Source organism: Phaenicophaeus curvirostris, chromosome 21 (assembly GCF_032191515.1).
Source record: "Phaenicophaeus curvirostris isolate KB17595 chromosome 21, BPBGC_Pcur_1.0, whole genome shotgun sequence".
NCBI classification, from domain to species: domain Eukaryota; kingdom Metazoa; phylum Chordata; class Aves; order Cuculiformes; family Cuculidae; genus Phaenicophaeus; species Phaenicophaeus curvirostris.
The window spans coordinates 755,844-779,928 of NC_091412.1; the positions used below are offsets into that span (position 1 = coordinate 755,844).

A 24,085-nucleotide genomic window follows, 5' to 3' on the forward strand; every position below is an offset into this window, starting at 1 on the left:
AGACAAGGATTTGAATGCTTTTCCAGGAGTAGTGCCACCCCCACTGCTCCAAGGCAGTTTGTCCAAGTTGACCTTAGTGGTTTCCTGCCAAAAATACCTACGAACAATAATGACTTGTTAATGATTTATCCTGGTGTTCTTAAGGGCTGCACTGATTCCTAATACAACAGAAACCATGGAAGCACTGCTCTGCAGGCTTTCAGGTTTTGGCATCAATGGTTTTTTTGTCCTCACACAATGATGGGAATGAAGATTGCATGGAGAAGCCAAGGACTTGGTGTACTGGGCAGCGTGAATGCACGTTGTTGGGTGTAACATTAGGGAGCATTGGTGGGAAAATCAACTGAATTTACCGGAGCAGAGCTGTAACGAGGGATTGTGCCTTCCAGAGTTTGCAGACAGTCTTGATCAGACACTTCATCAGCTTCTGTGCAGGAACACCAATGCCAGTGAGGCACAGCTGTATGGGTGGTTTGTTTCTGCGAAGAGAGTGGCAAATTCACATTCCATGGACCAGGCATGGCTCTGGCAATGGGAGCAGTGAGAACAAGCCTTCTCCTTCCCTGGAGTTAGGCACCTGACATTTTCACAGGCCATTGGGGCAGAAGCATAGAGTCTAAGGGCATGGAGGGATTAAAACCTGTCTGTTCTTCTAGCATGGCTGTGTAATAACCCCTTGATCCGACATCCTGCCTCGGCAAGGGGAGCACAGTGAGACTAAAATCAGCAGATACAGAGGGAGAATCAATGATTGCAACAACCACCTCCACCCTTCAGGGCCAGGAGAGGCAACCGAGCCCAGGAACTGGAGTCTGCATGAGTCAACCTACAGTGTAGATGGCTGGTTTTACACAACACAATGTGGTTTTGTCACTGAGCAGCTGTATCAGAAGCTCTAAACAACACTAGACTCTCTTGTCAAGGGATCTTTCTCTGGCAGGGACCAGTGTAACTGCTGAGAAAAAGCAGAGAGGTTGGGGTTGTTCAGCTTGGAGAAGAGAAGGCTGTGGGGAGACCTTAGAACAGCTTCCAGAGCTGAAAGGGGCTCCAGGAAAGCTGGGGAGGGGTTCTGGATCAGGGAGGACAGGGATAGGACAAGGGGAGGACAGGGATAGGACAAGAGGGGAGCCTGAGATGAGATCTTAGGGAGAAATGTTTTGTTGTGAGGGTGGGGAGGCCCTGGCCCAGGTTGCCCAGAGCAGGGGTGGCTGCCCCATCCCTGGAGGGGTTCAAGGCCAGGTTGGATGGGGCTTGGAGCCCCTGATCCAGTGGGAGGTGTCACTGCCCGTGGCAGGGGTGGGACTGGATAGGTTTTGAGGTCCCTTCTAACACAAACCATTCCATGATTTTATGTCCTTGTTATCCTGGCTTTCATCCTCCTTTTGGATCTCCATCCCTTCTCAAGAAGATGCAGGTTGATGAGAGTTGAACCCTCCAGTAGAGGTGATGTTGCAGCTTTCACTGTTTCAAACAGTCTGTGAATGGCTCCCTTCCCTGTCTGCAGTGTGAAAAATACTGTTGGAGCTCAGTCAGTCTGTGCTATTTTAAAGTAATATTTGGTCAAATTATTGGGCGTCCTCGAGTAAGGACAGTGGGTAGGTAGTCTTCTAGTGGATCATATTCTGTTGAGCAAGGAAGCTATTTCACTTTCTGCCCTGTTTTTCCTGGATCCTGTGTATCCACAGCTCTCTGCTGCTCTAAATACTGCAGATGAGGTGTCTGAAATGGAAATTTCTTCACCTTTTTGGCTTCAGCCCCTGGAGTCCTGGGCCAAGAGCTGTGTCATCCTCACCCCTAAGAACCTCCACGTGGAGACATGCCCTTTGGTAATGAATGCTGGAGTCTTCAGAGACTCCCAACAGGCTGAAACTAAGGGGAAGAGTTTTCTGCTTATCTGCTTCAAGTTCCTCTCAGCGTGCAAGCTCAGCTCTTTGAACGTCTATGACATCTCCAGTAGCTGGGCTCCATACAATGCAAGCAAGGTTGTTAATAGCCAAAGGTCCATCTGAGAGAGAACAGAGATCTCTCTTGGAAGTCTCCTAGGAGAATATCTTCAGTCAAAAAAAAAATAGTTATTGGCTTAGTTGAAATCCTTGGTGACGTCCACTTGCAGAGGACACTATGGAAGAAAGGGAGCGAGGTGTGTTTGTGAAACCCTCCAGGCTGCTGGCCACCCTGCTCCAGGTGCGTCCTCTGGAGCAGTGACACCAGTAACGCTGGAAAGGTGTAAAAAGTAGAAGACTGCTCTCTGAATGCTCTGGTCTCTGCTGGCTGTGAGAGGTGGGTTGCAGGGTTGCATCAATTTGGGGTCTTGCCCTGTGTGCCTGTGCTGGAATCCTCATTTCTGCTTAGCATCTTAAGATATCAGTGAAAGAAATTTTCCAGCAATTCTAACTTTGCTGTTTAAACTGGTGCAACTCTGTACGGCCATGTGTTGTGTGGCCTTAAAAGGAGCTCATGTTGTACATTGGAAGGGGAAGGCTGTCAATGAGCCAGGCCTGCAACCCAGACACCCCATCTTTTGTCCCTCCTGGAGCAGCCCAGGAGCTCAGCGTCCCCAGGAGCCTGGAGCTGCATTCTCAGCATTCCTGCAGCTCCTTAGATGTCAGTGATGTCATCGATAGCAACCAGGGAATTGCAGATCCCAGAGGGCCTGAACTCATGTCTTAGCAAGTTGAGCGTAGGAGGAACCAATTTCTGTAGCGCACTGCACTGTGCGAGCAAGTTTTATTGAATCAAATCACAGTGAATATATTTGCATCTTCATTTCTGTCTCCTGGCGATAATGCACCATGTAACAAGAGAGACACTTGTGTCCTTCACCAGCCTCTCTCTCATCCTTGTTTAAAAAGCATCTGAGCAATAAAACAATGGGAAGCCAGTATGGTATGTGATTAAAAAGCAAGTAATTTATTCCTTCAGCCACTCAGTCTTCACCTTTGTGCCTGGGACCTGCTGCCATACATCATCCTTCAAGCACACAATTGGCACCATGTGAAGGCATCTCCCTGGGAAGCATCCCTTAGAAACTCCATATTTTGCCAGCCTGCAAAAAGGATGCTTTTGCATTTTTTGTGTGGGACAAAATGCCATATTTTGGAACACAGGAGCAAAATTGTCTCATAAAGTTTCATACTTTTTTTCATACATACTGCTGGCCATACATACTACAAAGAGCTGTTGGGTGATGGCTCACCAGTGCTGCTGCAGCCTCCTGGAACACATGGAATTCTAAACCCCGTCTGGACTGGAGCAGAGAGTTTTTAACAATGATCTGTGGATCCCTTGAAGCCATGGTAGCTCAGTCTATGATAGTGAGCAGTAGTAAAGAGCATATTCCTTCCTGGAGTTTGGTGGTAAGAGGGGCTGTGGTCCCTGAGGCATGTTTCTATCTGAAATGGAGATTTTACTTCTTTATTTCTAGTTGTAGCAGTATCATCTCTTCTAGCAGAGATTTTAGCTTCTGCTCTTGCTGAAGCTAAAACTGCCACAGGTTGCTGCGGGTGCAGGACCATCAGTAGGATGGAGCCATCCTCTGCAGTATTTCCTCCCTCAGCGGCAGTTTGTTCGGTAGCCTCAGTACTGCTTGAATGTGGCTCTGTGTTACTCAGCTGTAATTAGAGCAGCTTGCCAGTTTGTGATTTATCCCTTCACTCCAGTGGGATTTCCAGACATGGTGCAGTTTGCCTCAGAGAGCTGGGGCTTGTTGTCTAACCCAAATCTAGCCAGCCCTTATACCTACACTTGCATTTTTCCAGCTACAAATAACAATGGAAGTGATTTTATCTAATCTCCCACCACCTGGTTTGTTCTTGTCCACACTCTTAGGCATGAGGGTGTTGAAAATGCTTTTGGCAGGAGTAGCTTTAAGCTGTGTAACCACCAATATTAACACAACCACCCAGGCTACGTGTAAAGAACAAAGTGTGGATGGCAGGAACCTCGTGCAGGGAAGGAAACTGGGACAGCCAGAGCTCATGAGCTCTAGGGTGTTCTCTAATAAAGTCTGGAAGCCAGCACAGGCAAAGCCCTAGGTGATGTCCTGCAAGGAAGAATCCACCTGCATGGATGCATGAGGCACGAGGGGCTTTAGGAATCTCTTGGGTGTTCCTGTATGTCTACATGAGTTGGTGGCCGGTCCCCAAGACACCTCGCCAAGAGTGACTTTCTAGCTTGGGTTTCAGGATCGAGCACCGAAGGCCCCTCCTCTCCGCCAGCGCTTCGGCGCTGTGCTTTGGAAGGACTCCAGGCCAGCAGTGAAGGGCTCTTTGATAATATCTGACGGGCGGGTAAGAATTTTGGGCAGCAGCCAAGGTACACATTGCCTGTAATCGTTAACTCGGTCTGTAAACAGTTCAAACGGCACTGAAGAGGCCGTCAGTTATTACATTAGAAGAAAGCCTTTCATCTCCCCGCTCAGAAGCCAGCCGTACGGTACCGGCCCCTGCGGAGCCGGCTGTGGCTGCAGGTCTGCAGGCAGCACCAGTGGTGCTTGGCCATACAATGAGCACCGCGCTGACCTTCAAACCTTCGACACTGAAGCAATAGCTAAATCATTCGTTTCCCTTTGTTCTGCACCTGGCTGAGATGGTGGAGCCCAGGGATATCCAAAGGGGACGGGACAGAGCAATGTTCCCCCTGAGGTGCAGCACCAGCTGGCAAGGCTTGGCAGGGTGACCCCTCCATCCCATGCCCATCTCCTGCCTGCAGCTCTTCCCTGGGGAGCTCTGGTGCATATGCAGTCATGACAAATGCCCGTGTTTCACTTGGGATTACGTAAGGTTGCCCTGGACCATTGCTGGTTTCTCCAGAAATGGCCACAACAGTGGTTCAGGGCCACATCAGGGCCCTGCAGTCTCCAAGCAACACTGCTTCAGCTTCAGAAGAGTCCTAGAGGATTCCCTAGTCCACAAGTCCTATAGCCTCCCTCCAGAAGCAGTTCAGCCCTGCTGGAGATGTGTGATGCTTCAGAGGAAATCATGGCATGATCTGCCCCATGGAGAATTTCCATATTAATATTTGCTCTTCTAGATCTGTTATCTCCTTTCTAGAAGAGTGAGAATACTCTTTCTGGCATCAGTATTCAAGGGTTTAACTTTAAAACTCACTGATGAAACTTGCTGGTTGAGGAAATGAGACTAGTCTCTGCAGTAAAGTGATCTGGACCAGATGAGTCTTTGCATTTGGCCCATCACTGCAGAGTTGCTTTTAGGACCAGAGCTGTCTCCTTTAAATGTCCTTGATGTATTGGTTGTGGAAGACCTCATATGTCTGTGCCAGCCCTACACTGGTCCCAAGTGACAACATCGCTTTGTGCTTGGGCTGTTAGGGAAGGATGCTGCTGCACTGCCGCGCTGTCTGCACAGTTCGGGCTTTGCCACTGCTTTGAGCTGTCACTTGAGGGGAGAGACTTGTGTGAGTTGTGTGGTATGGTTTAATCCCTGAACCACGGCCGGGACAGCGCAGGAGGCCATTGTGCAAGAGGGTCTTGAAATATTGTCCCCCAGTGTGGGAACACGTTGAGCCCTCTGAGGTGTATGAGGTGTGCAGGGCAGCACAGGTTGGATGCTGTTCATTGGGTTTTCATTCCTGACGGCGTGCAGTGTGCTTGGAGGCAGCTGGAGTGTGAGCTGTTCTCCTGTGACTTGGGCCAGCTTGCCTTTGCTTTCATTTAGTGATGTGAGTCAAGGCTGACCAGAGAATCTCCCTTTGCCTTTGATATTCCAAAATGGATTGTGTGGACCAGAGGAAGTTTAACCAGGCATTGCGATGAAACTTAGCCAAAAACATCTTTTGGCCCACACTGTCCTCATGGTGGCTGTGCTAGAAGTGAAAGTTTCTTCCTCTGCGTGGGACCTCTCTGCCCACAGGACAGTGAACTCCAGCAGAGCCATCAGTAGGACAGGGACAGGGGGGAGTGTAGTGACAGTTTTCTCCTAGACCATGGCCATGCTTCTACAAGTAGACAGAAAAGATCCAGACCTAGTAACTCACCTAAACCATCAACTCCTGCACAGCTGATAATCAAATAACATACCTTTTGGGCTTCAGCACTTCTCTTTGTTGCTCACCAGCTTTGGAATGAAAAGGAGAAGGAGATACAGTTATTGATTAGGGACTGATTTGTTGTGTCAAACCCTCAGGCACTGCTGACCCTTGAGATGGCCAAAAGGCAGTAAAGCTCATGAGCACACGTGAGGGAGCAAGCACAAGAGTATTGCACTTGTATATCCTTTGTCTCCTCTCGAACCTCCCGCCCCTCCTCCAGAGGCCTTGGATGGTTGTCTGGGCTACTCACACGCTGAGGCAGGAGCTGAGTCTATCGAAGAATAATGCATTTGTTATCAGTGAACATGTTTGTCTGTGACTCACATGTAGGTAAGGTGTGTTTGCTCTTATAACAGCTCTTGAAACTTTATTCAGGTACATTAAAAAGCCCCAGATCCTCCTTGCTGAGCTTCATGGCCAGGAGTCTTGGAAGCTGCAGTTTTTTCCTCAGGCCCCTTAAAACACTCTGCCATTCCTATTCCTTTTCCAACCAGCCATTTCCATCTTCTTCCCCTTCATCCCTGCTCCTCATCCCTCCTCATTCTCCCATATCCTTCAAGCAGCATCCCACAGCAATTATCAGCTCTGCTGTAGCTGCACAGAATCTCAGAATCATGGAATGGTTTGGATTGGAAAGATCCTCAAAGCCCATCCAGTTCCACCCCTGCCATGGGCAGGGACACCTCCCACTGGATCAGGGGCTCCAAGCCCCATCCAACCTGGCCTTGAACCCCTCCAGGGATGGGGCAGCCACCCCTGCTCTGGGCAACCTGGGCCAGGGCCTCCGCACCCTCACAGAAAAACATTTCTTTCTGGAGTGGGTGAGGAGACTCCTTTTTTTGAGGTCTTGAAAACAGGTTGAGCGAGTGTCTCTGAGGAATGTTTGAGGTCTGGCTGATCCTGCCTTGGGGCAGCACAGTGGGTTAGGTGACCTGCAGGGTCAACTTTGTTTTCTACTGTTTTATAAACAAAGCCCCCATGTGAGAATTGAGCACATCTCTGGCTTTGCCCAGGACCTTGCTGAGTCCCCCACGTTTCTGCAGGTGAGCTTGGTACAACCATGAGTGGTGCTGGCATGGTGGGAGGGACAGATTGGTGTGAAGACAGTGGGTCTAGTGGGAATAGAGTGGGAAAGATGGCAAGGATGAGTTAGAAAAGAGAACTTCAGTATTTTAGAGGAGGAGGTGGTGTGAACAGGATAGAAAAGAAGGAGATGCCATAGGATAAGGAAACAGAAAAATACAAAAAGTAATAACAAGGACACACGGAGGGCAGGGGTAGGATGAGGGCTAATGTTTTTTAGCTGCAGGAGGGGATACTGAGATGAGATCTTTCGAAGAAATGTTTTGCTGTGAGGGTGTTGACGCCCTGGCCCAGGTTGCCCAGAGCAGTGGTGGCTGCCCCATCCCTGGAGGGGTTCAAGGCCAGGTTGGATGGGGTTTGGAGCCCCTGATCCAGTGGGGGGTGTCCCTGCCCATGGCACGGGTTGGGACTGGATGGGCTTTGAGGTCCCTTCCAACCCAAACCATTCCATGATTTCATGATTCATTGTAGAATAAGAAAGGGCCACTGGTGTGCCTCAGCTCCATGGGCAGCTGCCCATGTGAGCCAGGATCCTGTGTGGCTCCTGCTCTCCCTGCTCTGTCTCCACTGCCTGCGGTGCCCTCTGTGGGTGCTGCTGTTCTCCAAGGCAAAGGACCCTTGCTTGGCCAGGGATGATTGGTGTCCCAGAGGGAAAGAGAAGAACACTGCAGTGCCTAATCTGAACAGAAAATCAAAGAGAAGGCTTTGGAGCACCCATGAATGCCTCTTCCCCAGATACACTGCCTGGGTCCCCTCCAGGACAGCTGCCAGCATTTCAGACATGCTCCTCGCACTCATCTGGGGAAGCTGAGCTATCTGCTTATTCCTAGTATTTATCATTATTGCTGTGATCAGGCCCAGCAATCCTTGTCACAGTGAGGCTGCTCTGTGCCCCTGCAGTGCCCCAGCACCCCAAGCCATTCCCACCCAGGGTTGGACACAGCTCTGAGCAGCACCTGGAGGTGCAACTTATTCCCCAGTGCTGGTGGCCTGCGCTGCCCCAGGCACAGGGAGCAACCTGGGGCAAGTTTGATAGCGCTGGCAGGAGGGTTATCGCTAGGTTAGTATGGGTATCACGAGACACGCTCTGTGTGTTTCCTGTTTTGTGTTTTTCTGTGATTATTACAATGATTTATTAACCAAAAGCCAGAGAACTCCCCGTCAAGCAAACAGGGTATAAAGGTGCTGACATCACCTGGTAAAGCGGCAGGATCACGGGCACGTCAATGCCACCTTGGGCTTGGTTGGAGCAGCACCTGGCATTGCTCAAGTGCAGCACGGGGTAGTTTGGGAGCCTTCTCTGAGCACTGCCAAGTCATAACAGATATGATTGCTTCCCTGGAAACGTGGATATCATAGAATAATAGAATCACGGAACGATTTGGGTCAGGAGCAATATTTAAGCCTATCCAGTTCCAACCCATTGCCATGGGCAGGGACACCTCCCACTGGATCAGGGGCTCCAAGCCCCATCCAACCTGGCCTTGAACCCCTCCAGCGATGGGGCAGCCACCACTGCTCTGGGCAACCTGGGCCAGGGCCTCCCCACCCCCACAGCAAAACATTTCCCCCTAAGATCTCATCACAATCTTCCCTCTTGAAGCTCAAAACCATCCCCCCTAACCCTGTCCCTGCCCTCCCTGATCCAGAGCCCCTCCCCAGCTTTCCTGGAGCCCCTTTCCACACTGGAAGCTGCTCTAAGGTCTCCCCACAGCCTTCTCTTCTCCAGGCTGAACAACCCCGACTCTCTCAGTCTGTCCTCATACAGGAGGTTCTCCAGCCCTCGCATCATCTCCATGGCCCTTCTCTGGATTCACTCCAACAGCTCCATGTCCTCCCTGTGCTGAGGGCTCCAGAACTGGACACAGGACTCTGGGTGGGGTCTCACAGAGTGGAGCAGAGGGGCAGAATCCCCTCCCTCCCTGCTGGTCCCTCTGCTTTGGACGCAGCCCAGGACATGGTTTCGTTTGCCTTCCTGCCATCCAGCACCAGACCATCATCCCTCCCCTGCTAGACTGAAAAACCAGAGGCAATTACTTTCCAGGCAGGGATTGGAGTGGTGCTCGAAGTATATAATTTGAGGCAGTGAATGCACAGTCATCCGGTGTGTTCGTGGGCTCTGCCCTGGCAGCAGGACAGCCTCACTTGCAGTGGGCTTGACCACCAGGACCCAAACCAAGTGTCACAGGCAGGAGTGAGCTTGCACCCCTCCTGTAGCCTGCTCTGCCGAGGTGTGCACCCAGCCCCGGTACCTCAGTCCCATACCTTCTCACCTCCGCGCTGCCAGTGGTTTGACTCAAGCTTCTGAACACCTTTCCATGACTCACTGGGGATTTGGTCACTGACACCTTTTCCTCTCCTTTCTTATTCCTGGTACTTCTCTACCTGCTTTCAGATTTTTTCCCTCCTTCCTTTGGCTTTTCTTCTGCAATTTTATCATAAAGTTGTTGAGTTTGGTAGCTAAGAATAAGTGTGGAATCTATGAGGGCACCAAGAGTTTGCTTTTGTTGTGGCCCCTTCACATCGCCCAGAGGAGCTGATGGGGAGCAAGTTGGCTGCAGGCAGCGAGTCTTGTGCCCTGGGGCTGGGGAGGATGCCAGCAGCCCTCACAGCACCGGGATCTGAGCTGTCAGGATGCTCCATCCCAGAAATCAAGGTCTGTGGTCTCATGGGCTGCTTTACCTCTGCCCGTCTGTGACTGGGACAAAGCCAGGTGTGAATTCAGCCCAGGGCAGAAACTCCAGCTCTCTCTGGACATTTTCCTGGTTGACCAAGGCTTTAACAGTGACTTGCATGGTGTTCAAAGCCTCCCTGACTCTCAGACAGGGCCAAAGGCTGTATCAGCAGTGGTGATGCCACCGCAAGGGTGTCCTACACCCTCTGGGCAGGTCCTTAGGGCACAGAGGTTGCAGTGGGCTCAAACCCTCCTTTGCTGTGCTGAGCCCCAGAGTCTGAGTTTCCATTTGCTTTTGTCCTGCAGTCCCACCCGCTGTCCCTGTGCAACACCAGTGAGGATGAACACACCGAGTCCGGGTTCATCACCATCGTCAAGCTCGAACAGCCGGATCGGGATCCCAACCCCTGCCTGTCGCTGGCCAACAAGGTAGGTGCAAAAATGCCTCCATGGCACCAACCTGGGAAGCGAAAGCACTGGCGCAGGGAACAGAGAGCAGGGGGAGGCAGCAGGGTAGGAAAAAGCTGCTGAAAGGTGGAGAAAAGGACAAGGATAGAACAGGGTCCTTGGCTGAAGGGGTCCTTTGGGAGAGATGCTGTACCACCCAATACCCATCCCTCCTTACTTTTTTGATCATCTGGTTTTGTAAAAGGTGTGGAGTTTTCCCTAATCTGACTGCTCTGGGATGCTCAGACCTTACCTCAGTACCCCATCCCCTTTATTGCCTAGAAATGTTGTGCCCCTCCTGTTTTATAACCTCCTGTTGCCTCTTGCTGCAATTTGTGTTTCTCTATGTCCTCTGTCCTGTGGGGAAAACATGGACATGGCAAACACTTTCTGTGGTCCTGTCTTTAAATATAATATTGTAATATATAAAATAATACTGTCGTGGCTGCCTCATCCCTGGAGGTGTTGAAAGCCAGGTTGGATGGGGCTTTGAGCACCTTGATCCACTGGGAGATGTTCCTGCCCATGGCAGGGGGTTGGAAATGGGTTGGAAATGAGGTTCCTTTTGACCCAAACCATTCCATGATTCTATGAACTCTTTACTGGATGGGCAGTTAAGATAAATGCAACCCAGAGGAATTTGTGGGGACTGTAATAGCACAGGCCACCACCCACCCAAAGGGGTAGGAGATCCCAGAGGTCTTCAGATCAGGTCTTCTGTGACAGAGGTACCTTAGTGAAACAGCATTTACTGTGCCAAAAGCTGAGATCACTGGTACAATTCTCTGGTAATAAGGAAGTTAGGTAGGAATGAGGGTCATTTTAAGCCTTAAAATCTTTGTGTCTCTGATAAGGTTGTGTGGATAAGCCTAACATTAGCTTTTTCTCAGTGGTTCACTGTGTCCTTTTGTTGTTTCCGTACTAAATGTTGTGTTGTTTCCCACAAGCACAGTATGAATGTGAAAACACCCTTGTTTAGCTTTTCTTGGCTTTATCTGTGTTGCATTGGGGTGATGCCACCCCTGCTGTCTGCTTTCTGCTGGGGATGGGACAGGGACCTTTTCCATCCTCCCTGCAGCTCAGCTGAAGAAGTCAGGCAAACTTGTACCAAGCAACTGTTCCTGCACAGCATTTTTTTTTTAATGCAGAAGCTGTGAAAGGGATGGAAAGGAAGGAAAGGGAAGGCTGTGATGCTGTGATGGATTTGCTGCCCCAGGGCTGCTTCCCCGCAGCTGCACTGGCAGCCAGGCAGCAACCTGGTCCCTCTCTGGACCACAGTGGAAGCCTCATTTGGTTTGCTACTGCTCTGGGGATGATGCCAGCTGTTAGCACAAGACAGTGTGCTGGAGTTATCAACCTCTTATCAGTCACCGCACATCTGGGAAAAAGGTCTGGTCCCATCTGTGGGTGTTAGTGATGCACAAGGATGGTGGGATAACGAGGGAACCCAAGAGCTTGGGACACAACACTTGGGACACAACAACCCCATCAAGGCTCTAGGCTTGGGGAAGAGTGGTTGCAAAGTTGCCTGGTGGAGGAGGACCTGGGGCTTGACAGCAGCTGAACATGATGGCTTAACATGAGGATTAATGGGTCAGCATGGATGAACATGAGGTTTGACAAGGCCAAATGCTGGGTCCTGCACTTAGGGCACAACAACCCTGAGCAGCTCCAGACTAGGAGAAGTCTGGCTGGAAACTGCCTGGAGGAGAGGGACCTGGGGGTGTTGGTTGACAGCGACTGAACATGAGCCAGCAGGGGCCCAGGTGGCCAAGAAGGCCAATGGCATCTTGGCTTGGATCAGAAACGGCGTGGCCAGCAGGTCCAGGGAGGTTCTTCTCCCTCTGGACTCAGCACTGGTGAGACCGCTCCTCGAATCCTGTGTTCAGTTCTGGGCCCCTCACCACAAGAAGGGTGTTGAGGCTCTGGAGCGAGTCCAGAGAAGAGTAACGAAGCTGGTGACGGGGCTGGAGAACAGGCCTTATGAGGAGCGGCTGAGAGAGCTGGGGGTGTTTAGCCTGGAGAAGAGGAGGCTGAGGGGAGACCTCATTGCTCTCTCCAGCTCCCTGAAAGGAGGTTGTGGAGAGGAGGGTGCTGGGCTCTTCTCCCAAGGGACAGGGGACAGGACGAGAGGGAATGGCCTCAAGCTCCACCGGGGGAGGTTCAGGCTGGACATTAGGAAAAACTTTTTCACGGCAAGGGTCATTGGGCACTGGCAGAGGCTGCCCAGGGAGGGGGTTGAGTCACCTTCCCTGGAGGGGTTTAAGAGATGAGTGGATGAGGTGCTGAGGGACATGGTTTAGTGATTGATGGGAATGGTTGGACTCGATGATCTGGTGGGTCTCTTCCAACCTGGTGATTCTATGATTCTACGATTATATGATCCAGCAGTGGCCCAGGTGGCCAAGAAGGCCAAGAGCAGCCCGGTCTTTATCAGAAACAGCTTGGACCAGGGAAGGGATTCTGCCCCTGTATTCAGCACTAGTGAGGCCACATCTGGAATCCTGGATTCAGTTTTGGGCCTCTCGTTAAAAGAAAGGCATTGAGGACCTGGATCACATTCAGAGAAGGGGAACATTGCTGGTGAAGGGTCTGGAGAACAAGTCTTATGAGGAGTGGCTGAGGGGGCTGGGGTTGTTTAGCCTGGAGAAGAGGAGGCTGAGGGAAGACCTCATCACTGTCTACATCTGCCTGAAAGGAGGTTGTGGTGAGGTAGATGTTGATCTCTTCGCCCAAGTGACAGGTGATAGGACAAGAGGGAATGACCTCACGTTGCACCAGGGCAGGTTCAGAATGGACATTAGGAAACATTTCTTCACCAAAAGGGTTCTCGGGCACTGGCAGAAGCTGCCCAGGGAGGTGATGGAGTACCTATCCCTAGAGGAGTTTAAAAGATGGGCAGATGAAGTGCTTAGGGATATTAGTACTGGACAGGTACAGTTGGGCTTGATGATCGCAAAGGTCTTTTCCAAGCTAGTGATTCTATGACTTCCAGCACAGCTTGTGACAGACATGAGAGCAGGGGCTCTGCATGTACCTTAGGGAGCACAGCTGGGCACCCCAACTCATCTGTGCCCATCCGGACATGACCATTGTGTTCAGGTGGTCCCAGGCTGCTGTGTCTGCCAGGGGGGATGCTGAGGTAGGGGCAGCAGTGGCTGGTTGGGTCAATGCAGCTGCTGTGGAGGATCTCGAACAGGATGGAGGAGCCATCAAAGAGTCACCTTCCATTTAAGAACCTAAACGGTTTAAAAGCTGATTTTCTAGTTATTCAGGGAGGAGAGGACATGGTGTGTTGCTGCGCTGTGGTCATCCACACTGGCTTTGATCCCTTCACCAGGACCATCAATCCCTCCAAAGCAGACAAGCCCCTCAGTTCACTGCCACGCTCATGTCTTGATAGTGACACTTCACTGGCTTTTAGCCATCACTGCTTTGTTACCAGAGCTGAATCCAACACTGGGTTTCGAGATCCAGTCAAATGTGCATCAGTTGCCATTCTGCCTGCAGGCAGATCTACTCCAGGATCTCACCCAGGGAAGTTCACAGCTCTGCTTCCTCCAAACAGGACTGGTTTAGCCCTGAAATACAGGCAGATGCACCTTAAGCTGGCCACATCTCTGGTCCCTGCCATCCCCCTGCAATTGCTGTCTGGATGCATCCCCACCCTCCTGAAGCCTCTGCCAAGCTCCTTCCTTCCAACTTCATACTGAAACCTTCTTCAGAACCCCTGGACAACGCTTCTCAAGAGCAGGGATGTGTGATGATCACTGGAGCAGGAACTTTGTTTACCTGGCATGTGTTTTTTGCAGTAGAGCTTTGCACAATGAATTGCAGCACTGTATCAATGATGATAAAAATACCCATGTGCACAGTGTTATCAGAACCTCTGCTTTAGCTGTCAGCCAGCCAAGCAATGCACACAGACAGCCCTGTCCAGCCCGGCACGAGGATAACTCCACCAGCCACCTGATACACTTGTCTGCTTCTCCTCTCTTAGATTCTAGCACTGCTTCAGCATTCAGAACTGAAACAAATAGGGAAGGTGTTTGGTCTGCAAGGGGAGAGGAAGGCTTGGAAAATATCTCTGGAATCAAGTCGGGGCAATTCCAGGCACAATTGCCTGGAGGGGAGACTGAGGGGAGAATGGACTGGGAGCAGCCTCAAGGAGAAGGACGTGGGTGCTGGGGCGTGAGAAGCTCAACATGAACCGGCAACTTGAGCTCACAGCCCAGAAACCAACCATGTCCCGAGCTGCATCCAAAGCAGAGGGACCAGCAGGATGGGAAGGGATTCTGCCCCTCTGCTCCACTCTGTGAGACCCCACCCAGAGTCCTGTGTCCAGCTCTGGAGCCCTCAGCACAGGGAGGACATGGAGTGAGTCCAGAGAAGGGCCATGGAGATGATGCGAGGGCTGGAGAACCTCCTGTATGAGGACAGACTGAGAGAGTCAGGGTTGTTCAGCCTGGAGAAGACAAGGCTGTGGGGAGACCTTAGAGCAGCTTCCAGTGTGGAAAGGGGCTCCAGGAAAGCTGGGGAGGGGCTCTGGATCAGGAAGGGCAGGGAGAGGACTAGGGGGAACAGTTTTGAGCTGCAAGAGGGGAGATTGAGATGAGAACTTGGGAAGAAATGTTTTCCTGTGAGGTTGGGGAGGCCGTGGCCCAGCTTGCCCAGAGCAGTGGTGGCTGCCCCATCCTTGGAGGTGTTGAAGGCCAGGTTGGATGGGGCTTGGAGCCCCTGATCCAGTGGGAGGTGTCCCTGCCCATGGGAGGGGGTTGGGACTGGATGGGTTTTGTGGTCCCTTCTGACCCAAACCATTCCATGATTCTGTTTTTCTTTCTGATGCATCATTTATGAATTGTTGGTGTATATTTTGCCTGAGGGAACCATTGATTGTGAGTCTGGCTGACAGAGTGCTGAATCCTTCTAAATCATCCTGTAAATCCATATTTGCACCTAAAGGTTTCAGTCCCCTAAGAGGGAGGTCGGCTGTGCCACGTGGCTGAAGATATCGGATGCAGAGACAGGAAGCACTCAGAAACGATTGCAGCACGCAGGCTGGGAATTGCTTGGACAGAAGCTGTGTCTTTTGCAGTGGAAGCCAGGAAGTCACTTGTTCAGTCTCAGTTGTTCATTTCACATCTTCTGTGTCTTTGTCAGAAGAAAATCTTTGTAGAGCTGTTCTCTGCTCAGCAAACCCTAGCTGGCTGCAATGGATGCAATTCACTACCTGAAAGTCATATTTCTTCTTTGGTGCTGGCAAACGTCGAGGTTCCTTAGATCCCAGGCAGGACCACAGCCTCTGATCTCTGCCTGAGCCCCTGATCCCACTTTTCCAGCTTCCCTGTCTGATACACTGAACCCAAGAGTGTAAAATCCTATGATTCCTGCCTCCCTGGTCTTCCCAATCATCTGCACCTGCATTCCCATGCTGATCTCCGTTCCCAGACCCAGGCACAGCCCCCTGGTACCCAGTGTCTCCTCAGCGAGGTGCGTGCAGGTGACCAGCACCTGTGAGCACAGGATGGAGCTGAACCTGCTCCGCCACTGCTTGCTACGCTGGGAATCCCCCTTCCCTTGGCTCTGCTGGCGCTCTGCGTTTGATATTGCAGCTGGGAAGCGGCGGCACTGACCTCTGGCCCCTGAGCTGGGGTTTGGCAATGCAGTGGGTAAACTGCTGCCGCAGCTCCGGCAGCTCCTGTTTGCACAGGCGCTCGGGACGCGCAGATCAAAGGGCTCCGCATGAGTAACAGCGGCCCAGCCCTGCACTTTGTTCACGTTCCCGTCTCCCTTTCACAGGAGGCTGCCTCTGCCTGCCTGGAGGGCTCCAAGGGCTTTGGTGGGAGGACTTGGGTGACCCTGTGAGGTCCTCCAGGCAGTGCGCTTTGACCTCTAACGAGTACGGCACGCAAACGCGTTTGGGTGGGTGTCCAAGCTGTCCTCCTCGGATGGCAGCAAACGGTGGGCTGTGAAAAGCCATCTCCCTCCTAATCCCAAACCAGATCTGCAGCCCGGGCATCGCCTGAGCTTCTCTGTGATAAATGTGGGGACAGGGAGCAGGGAGATCAATGTGTGTGGGAGTCAGGCCCATAGACAGCTCGAAGCTGGTGCAGTCATGGGGAGACACAGGGACCTGCAGAGGCTTCTGGTGTCCCAGGACAGGATGCCTGTGTAGCAGTCAGCCAGGCTAACGGGGCTGCGGATCCATCTCCTGCACATCCAGCTCTGGAGCAAAGGGGCCCCTGGCACAGCCAGCTGGGGAATCTGGTGTTGAGGTTTATGAGTCGCTGTGGCTGCAAGCCCACCAGCTCACTTGCCTCCACAACTTTAAGGAGAAACCATGGATCAACAGCAGAGCTCTAGCAAAAGCAGGTGCTGCAGCTCTTGGACACGAGTACTGAAAGCAAGGGGTAAACTGGTTTCTCAATCCAAGCAGCAGCTGCTTCTTACCCAGTTAAGAGCCAAGGAGGTAAGTACCTGTCCAAATAGTAGATGTCCATACAGATGTACAAGACAAAAGGGCTACTGAAGCTTCTGTTCCTTTTGACAGGCAAAGCTGGCAGGGGAGCGTGGAGCTCGCGCGATCCTTTTTGACATCACCGATGATGAAAGTGCTGCTGATCAGGTACAAACCCATTGTTATTATCAGCTAAACAAGTGACTCTGTCCTATCTCAAAACATGCCCAGGTCAGGACCCACCAGCCACCAACACATCGTTGGGGGTCCCAGGAGTATTCTGGGGCTGGAGATCCTGTGGGCTGGCCTTGAACATTAGCTCTCAGCTCATCCATGCACACAGACCGTGCTCTGCTCTTCTGCGCCGTCTGTGGCACATCCTGATTTCTGCACAGCATGAGCAGGGCAGCAGCTCCCAAACAGCACTTTGCTGCTCTTAAAGGACACTGTCTGGTCAGCTGAGCTTTTCTGCCAGGAGCTGGATGCTTCCTCTTGGGTCACAGATTTCCCAATCCTGTCTAGTACGGACAGCCCTGGTGTGCCTGAGGAGAAAGAAGATTTCTCCGCTTTTACAAGCCAAAGTCACGGCCACCCTGCTATGCTGGTGGTGATGCTCCTGCTGCAATTTCATCCTTGGTTTAGAGACCTGCAGAGGTCCTTTCTACCAACACTGCTGTCATCTCTGGAAAGGAGTGGGTTTCCCATTGAAATAATCAAGAAATAATGAAAAGCTAAGCTGCAAGAGGGGAGATTGAGATGAAGTCTTAGGGAGAAATGTTTTGCTGTGAGGGTGGGGAGGCCCTGGCCCAGGTTGCCCAGAGCAGTGGTGGCTGCCCCATCCCTGGAGGGGTTCAAGGCCAGGTTGGATGGGGCTTGGAGCCCCTGATCCAGTGGGAGGTGTCCCTGCCTATGGCAGGGGTGGGACTGGATGGGCTTTGAGGTCCCTTCCAACCCAAGCCATTCCATGATTCTGTGATTAGATGAGAGGACAGGTAGAGGAGCTGGTGCCTGAGCTTCTTCAGACTCTGGGCTGACTCCTGCTCGCTGGATCCATCCCTCATGGTTCTGTCATGCACTGAATTTCTAATGCCAGAGAAATGCAGCAGTGAGTGCAGGCCCATGAGGTGATGCTGAGGCTGCTCATTAAGGGCATGGGAAGTCATCAAGGGATCTGCTTTCCACCCTGGCTAAGGTCAGGAGGGCAGGAGGAGAGGGCAGACTGGGGCACTGGCTGAACCAGCCCATACTGGGCTGCCTGAATAGGGGTGGAAAACTGCCAGTGTGATCAGAAACAGAGAGCCTGTCCTGCAGATGGCAGAGGGACGAGGGGGAATACTGTTGGATCTCGCAGGAAGGGAAGAGGAAGCACTTTCATAGCAAAGGCAGTTACTGCGTGGAAGAGGTGGGACCAAGAACTTTTGCACAGGGACTTGAGAGAGGAGCACAAGAGACACTGAGCAGTGTCCAGTTGTACATGAGAAGTCACCATCAGGGGAAATGAAGAAAGTCAGGCTGAAGAGTTGGTAAAAGAGGAGAAGCTTCCATGTGGTTTCCTCATAGACCTTTGGGGGAGCTGTCAGTCTCTGAAGTGCGTGCAAGAAGCACTGGAAGAAACCAGACTTGCCTTGGGGCCAGGATAGTCCTTGTTTCAAGCAGCTCTGGACCATCTCTCAGTGTGTTTGTTTCTTTACAGCTGCGAAAACCCAGAGGTCTGAGTCAGCCTGTGGTTCTGATCAGGGGCCATGATGCTGAGCTTCTCATGGGCGTCGTCAACAAGAACAGAGAGGCCCATGTGAAGATAGAGGTCAAGGAGCCACCAGCTTGGGTGAGAGACCCACCAATCCCACTGCCTCTTCTATCCTCCCTCCTAAGCTGCTCTGGGCTTGACTATCTCATCTTTAACCTTTAACTATGGTCTCTAGGGAGCTGAGAAGCTGCAAGAGAGAGAAATTCCATTCCTGCTGGAATGTACAGAAAAGACTGAAGCCTTTTTCTTTTATCTTTAAAGAGCAAGATAGAGCTTGGCCGAGGATCATGGATTCAAAGCTGATGGTCAAGCAGAGAATGGGATTCTCCTACCTGGTCTCTAATTCCCATCCCTGCCACGCAAGAATAATTTCTTCCCTTTTTATCCAACAGCCAGACTATGACGTGTGGATCCTTCTCACGGTGGTCAGCACTGTGGTCATCATCATTTTGATATTTTTTGTCCGCACAAAGTGCCACCTGAATAGGACTCAGGTAGGAATCTCATGGAGCAGATGGGTCTGAGCAGACGGGAATGTATGAAGGGCAGGAATAAGAACAGTTTCAGAGGGGAATTGTGCCTCTGGGTGAACTGGAGATGTGGCCACGTGAGGCAGGAGCAGGGATGAGCAGAGTGAGCTTAGATGGGCCGGCAGCTTCCCTCATGTGGCAGCCTTGCTGACCCACCAGCACTGCAGCCCCAGTGCCTTCTAGAGCCTAGCTCAGCACCCAAAGATGCAGAGCTGGCCCACAAGCTCTTGATTTTAACTACTGTCAGTATTGGTAGAGAGCAGAAGATTTCATATTTTGAATAGAAACTAACAAATTAAATAATGATCTTTCCAGAGTCAGAGCTATTCCCGGGTTTGGAATAACCCATTTGTCCTACAGAGCCTTTGGGGCTCACCGATTCGGCACCACTGAGTGGTTTTGTATGTCCAGTGCTAGATGTCTCCTGCTGGTGACAAAGCCTAGCCTGGCTCAGTAAAGTTGGACAAAAAGTCACCTCTGGAAATGAGTATAGCCCCCAAATTCCTGATAACCCCATTCTGAAAACAGAAGGGCAAAGGAAAGTTTGGCAAGGTAAGGTTGAACCTCTCCTTAAAGCCTCCTTTCTCCCTGGCAGGACTCTCTGCAGCAGCAGACCTTGCAGGCTATCGGGCAGCTGGCCACACGCACTTACCAGGCAAGGAGCCGGCAGGCATCGCGCTGGGACTCGGCCAGCAGCTGCAGCTCAGCCCCAGTCTGTGCCATTTGCCTGGAGGAGTTCAGCGAGGGACAGGTAGGCTGCTCTTCGCCACGGCTCTGAGCTTCCCAGCCACAGTTCAGTGAGAGCAGAGCAGTCCAGCAGAGGCAGGAGACCCTTGGGACTTTTCCACTCCAGCAGCTCTGGAGTGGCATTGATGAATGTCCCTTGGCAGGAAAAGCCCCTGCTGAAGTCATAGATTAGAATCATAAAATCAATAAGGTTGGCAAAGCCTCCTAAGCTCATCCAGACCAACCATCAGACCAACACCACCATGACTACTAGACCATATCCCCAAATGCCACATGTACACAGTTTTTTAACCCCTCCAGGGATGGAGACTCCATCACTGCCCTGGGCAGCCTCTGCCAGGGCTTCACCACTCTGTCAGTGATGAAATTGTTCCTAATAGCCAATCTAAACCTCCCCTGGCATGGCTTGAGGCCATTTCCTCTCATCTTATCCCTTGTTACTTGGGAGAAAACACTAGCACCTACCTCACCACAACCTCCTTTCCAGGAGCTGCAGAGAGCGATGAGGTCTCCCCTCACCCTCCTAGTCTCTAGGTTAAGCAGCCCCAGGTCCCTCAGCCGCTCCCAGAACCTCAGCACTCCAGCCCCTTCCCCAGCTCCATTCTGCACTTCAGCCCCTCAATGTACTTCTTAGAGTGAGAGGCCCAAAACTCAGCCCAGGATTTGAGGTGGAGCCTCACCAGCAGCGAGTGCAGTGGATGATCCCTGCCCTGCTCCTGTTGACCACACTGTTTCTGATCCAAGCCAGGATGCTGTTGGCCTCCTTGGACACTTGGGCCACTGCTGGCTCATGTTCAGCTGCTGTCGACCGGCACCCCCAGGTCCTTTTCTGCTGGGCAGCTTTCCAGCTGGTCTTCCCCAAACCTGGAGCACTGCGTGGGGTTGTTGTGGCCCAAGTGCAGAACCCAGCACTGAGCCTTGTTGATTCACTAACTTGAGTCACTTGCAGATTCACATACTCTGAAGAAAGCTCTCCAGCTGTTGCAGTAGGGTAAAATGTCCATAAAGCATCCTTGTTGAAACAATGGGGCAAAAGTGAGACTTGCTTATCCAAAGCACTTATGCTGAAACCCCCCTATTCCCAAGGGCTAGCACTTCTCTGGACATTCACACCCCAGCAGTGAACACAGAGAGTGGAACCAGAGCTGCCAGGCTGCTGCACAGCCTCCTCCATGCAAAGTTGAGCTGCCAATCGCTCACCACTAGGCATTTTTCCATCCTACAAGGTTCACTTCCATTCAGGTCTTGGGATGTGGTTGTCCCTCCTCACAGTCCTCTTCTCTCCACCTCTCTCTAGGAACTACGGATCATCTCGTGTTCCCATGAGTTTCACCGGGAGTGTGTGGACCCCTGGCTGCAGCAACACCACACGTGTCCGCTTTGCATGTTCAATATTCTTGGTAGGGCTCAGACACAGCATTTCCAGGCCAGGGATGGAGTTGGGTGCAGGGGTTCTGTCCAGGAGGTTCATGTGCCCTTGGATGATGCACACAGTGGTTGTGTCAGCAGGAGCATATGTCCCTGTGCACATGGTTATATGCAGAGAGGGGTCCCTGTGTGTGTGAGCCTCTGCAGCACACAGCAAGGTGCTGGGCTTGGGCTGGGACCTGCACCAAGAGGAGGGGTTTCCAGTCCTGGGATCCATGGGGAAGGGAGATGGGATCTGAGGGTCAGGGCATGGGAGGCTTCTGAGTGTGCAGGACCATCAAGATGCAATAGTGAGGAGTTTCAGGGCATGGGTGGAACCATCATGGGAGTGCAGTGGAAGCTCACTGGCGCTGGGGCTACTGCAGCTGGGCTGTGGGACGCATGCTGGATGCTCCCTTCTCTCTTCACAGCCAGAGACTCAGTGGACCAGGCCACGGCCGCTGGCTCCAGGCTGGCCCCTCGGGACATGGAGCCTGGACGACGGCTCCACCTTTTCCGCCAGCACCCAGGACATGCCCTTTACCACCTCCCACACGCATACTCTCCAAGGAACCTCAGGAGCTTTCCACCGGAGCCAGCCCAAGCCAACCCTTTCTTCCACTCTCCAGAGCTCTCCCAGCTGGATTTTGGCACCATCCACTACGTGCCCTACAGGCCAGCCACCTCCCTGCCTGCCTGCAGCCACTCATCACCCCTGGCCCGGGGTTTGCTGGGCCAGCAGCGTCCCAACCCCTTAGTGTGTGGGCAGATGCTGCCGCCCCACAGGACGTGCTCTCTCCAGCCGCAGCCGCCCTGCCCGGGGCTCACGGCAGCCCTGGCACAGAAGCAGCACCGCGTACCGGCCCAGCGCCGGGGTGGCAGCCACGGGCACCAGCACAACAGCAGCGGCTCTGGAGAGAGTTATCTCACTGAGCACAGTGGGTACCTGGCAGATGGGCCAGGCAGCGACTCCAGCTCGGGGCCTTGCCATGGTTCCTCCAGTGACTCCATGCTGAACTGCACAGATGTCAGCCTGCAGGGCATCCATGGCAGCTGCTCCACCTTCCGCAGCTCCCTCAGCAGTGACTATGACCCCTTTGTGTACTGCAGCTCAGAGGGACCCACCATGGACAATGGCCAGGAGCAGCCGCGGCCACTGAGGGAGACACGACCCAGGTCCTTGGACCTGGTGGTGCCTGGGGGTGCTGCTCCGGCCAAGCCTCAGGTGCTCAGCCACATTCACTACCACCACCACCAGCACCATCATTACAGGGGAGACACAGACTGTGCACCTGGGCGGACTGGGCAGCGCAAATCCCGCTACTCTGGGGCCAAGGTTGGCTTCCACAGTGCTCGGACACAAAAGAGAACTCAGAAAAGCCCTCACTGCCAGCAGCCTTTGGAAAGCAGAGCTGGGCTACAGGAGGCAGCTCTGGCAGGGCGGGCAGCCTGTCCTCAGCAAGGCTGGGAGCCCCCACACACCCTCTCTGCTGCTTCAAACAGGTTGGACTTGAGTGTTGATGGCACCAGACAATCAGAAGCAGCGGGCACATCTGCTGTCCCACTGCCCCTGAGATACAGCTTCCAGAGCCGTCATCACCGAAGGAAAAGAAAGTGTCCGCTGGATCCCCACCCCGCTCTCCTGCCCGAGGACTCAGCCTTGCCCAAGGCCTGTGACACTCACGTTCCTCCCAGCCACCCTGCTGGCTACCGCTGCTCTCCTGAAGTCCAACCCCTGATCCCAAGCACTCCCCTGCCCTGTGATTCAGGCTCTCGGCCCCTCTGGAAGTGTTTAGTGACGCAATCCAGCTCACAGCTGAAAAAGCAAGAGGAGGGATTGTTAGGACAAGAGGGAAACCACACAGCTCCTGCTGATTTCTCAGGGACAGGCACTCCCAGACACAGTCTGAGTCTTCTCCCTCACCGCCCATCGCAGCAGGGCAGGCAGGGTAAGTCTGGTGTTTGCCTCTTCTCGCAGCAAGCAGGTGAAAGAGGGTGGCTTGCTGAAGGTTCTCATTGCCTAGTGCCTTCACTGCCCTTTCCTACAGGACCATCAACAACAGAAATGTGTCAGAGCTCACCCCTCCAGACATGATGGCCTTGAACAATTAATAAGTCTGTTAATGAATGCACTGACCCCGTCAGTCTGAGAATCGTAGAATCACAGAATGGTTTGGGTTGGAAGGGACCTCAAAGCCCAGCCAGTTCCAACCTCTGTCATGAGCAGGGACACCTCCCACTGGATCAGGGTCTCCAAGCCCCATCCAACCTGGCCTTGAACCCCTCCAGGGATGGGGCAGCCACCACTGCTCTGGGCAACCTGGGCCAGGGTCTCATTGTTATTATTTAGGACAAGAAGTCCTAAAATAATACGATGAGAAAGCAGGTGGCTGTTTTGAACTGAACATCTCTAGCAGCTGGAATATCTCACAAAGGAAGGGGTGGGATCACATTTCTCAGTGTCCTGTCCTCCATTCTGGAGGTCTTACTGACAGAGTCGTTATCATTAAGGCTTATTGGCTCCAGTTGTTTCAGCCAACCCCAGCTAACTGGAAACATTAAGGAAGGAAGTGGAAGTAGGAGAACAGACTGGGTGAGTTTAGGGGTTCACACGTCCCTTATTTGTTACCTGTCTCTGTTGTGTGAGCGTTGCATTTTAGTGTGGTTTGGAGAGAAGATGACAAAGTTTGGCCCTTTGTCTACCTGCTGTACATCTCTCATGGAGAGGAAGCAAATGAGTTTGAGATGAGGCTGTTTGAAAGAACCCAAGCTAGGCCTCGAGTTGCAACAGGGGAGGTTTAGATTGGATACTGGGAAAAAATTCCTTCACTGCCAGAGTGGTGAAGCCCTGGCGGAGGCTGCCCAGGGTGGTGGAGGAGTCTCCATCCCTGGAGGGGTTCTAAAACCGTGTGGCTGTGGTACTTGGGGACATGATTTAGCAGGCA

The 24,085-nt window shown here is 52.4% G+C and overlaps 1 protein-coding gene across 1 annotated transcript in view; it reads left to right on the forward strand.

The window, feature by feature from the left end:
* Nucleotides 1–24,085, forward strand: part of RNF43 (ring finger protein 43) — a 55,567-nt gene that overhangs the window by 26,854 nt on the left and 4,628 nt on the right. The window contains exons 2-8 of the mRNA XM_069873946.1: nt 10,112–10,234; nt 16,803–16,877; nt 18,403–18,534; nt 18,849–18,950; nt 19,582–19,737; nt 21,031–21,133; nt 21,572–23,089. Of these exons, the coding sequence (XP_069730047.1) occupies nt 10,112–10,234; nt 16,803–16,877; nt 18,403–18,534; nt 18,849–18,950; nt 19,582–19,737; nt 21,031–21,133; nt 21,572–23,089 (2,209 nt within the window). The remainder of the gene's footprint in view (nt 1–10,111; nt 10,235–16,802; nt 16,878–18,402; nt 18,535–18,848; nt 18,951–19,581; nt 19,738–21,030; nt 21,134–21,571; nt 23,090–24,085) is intronic.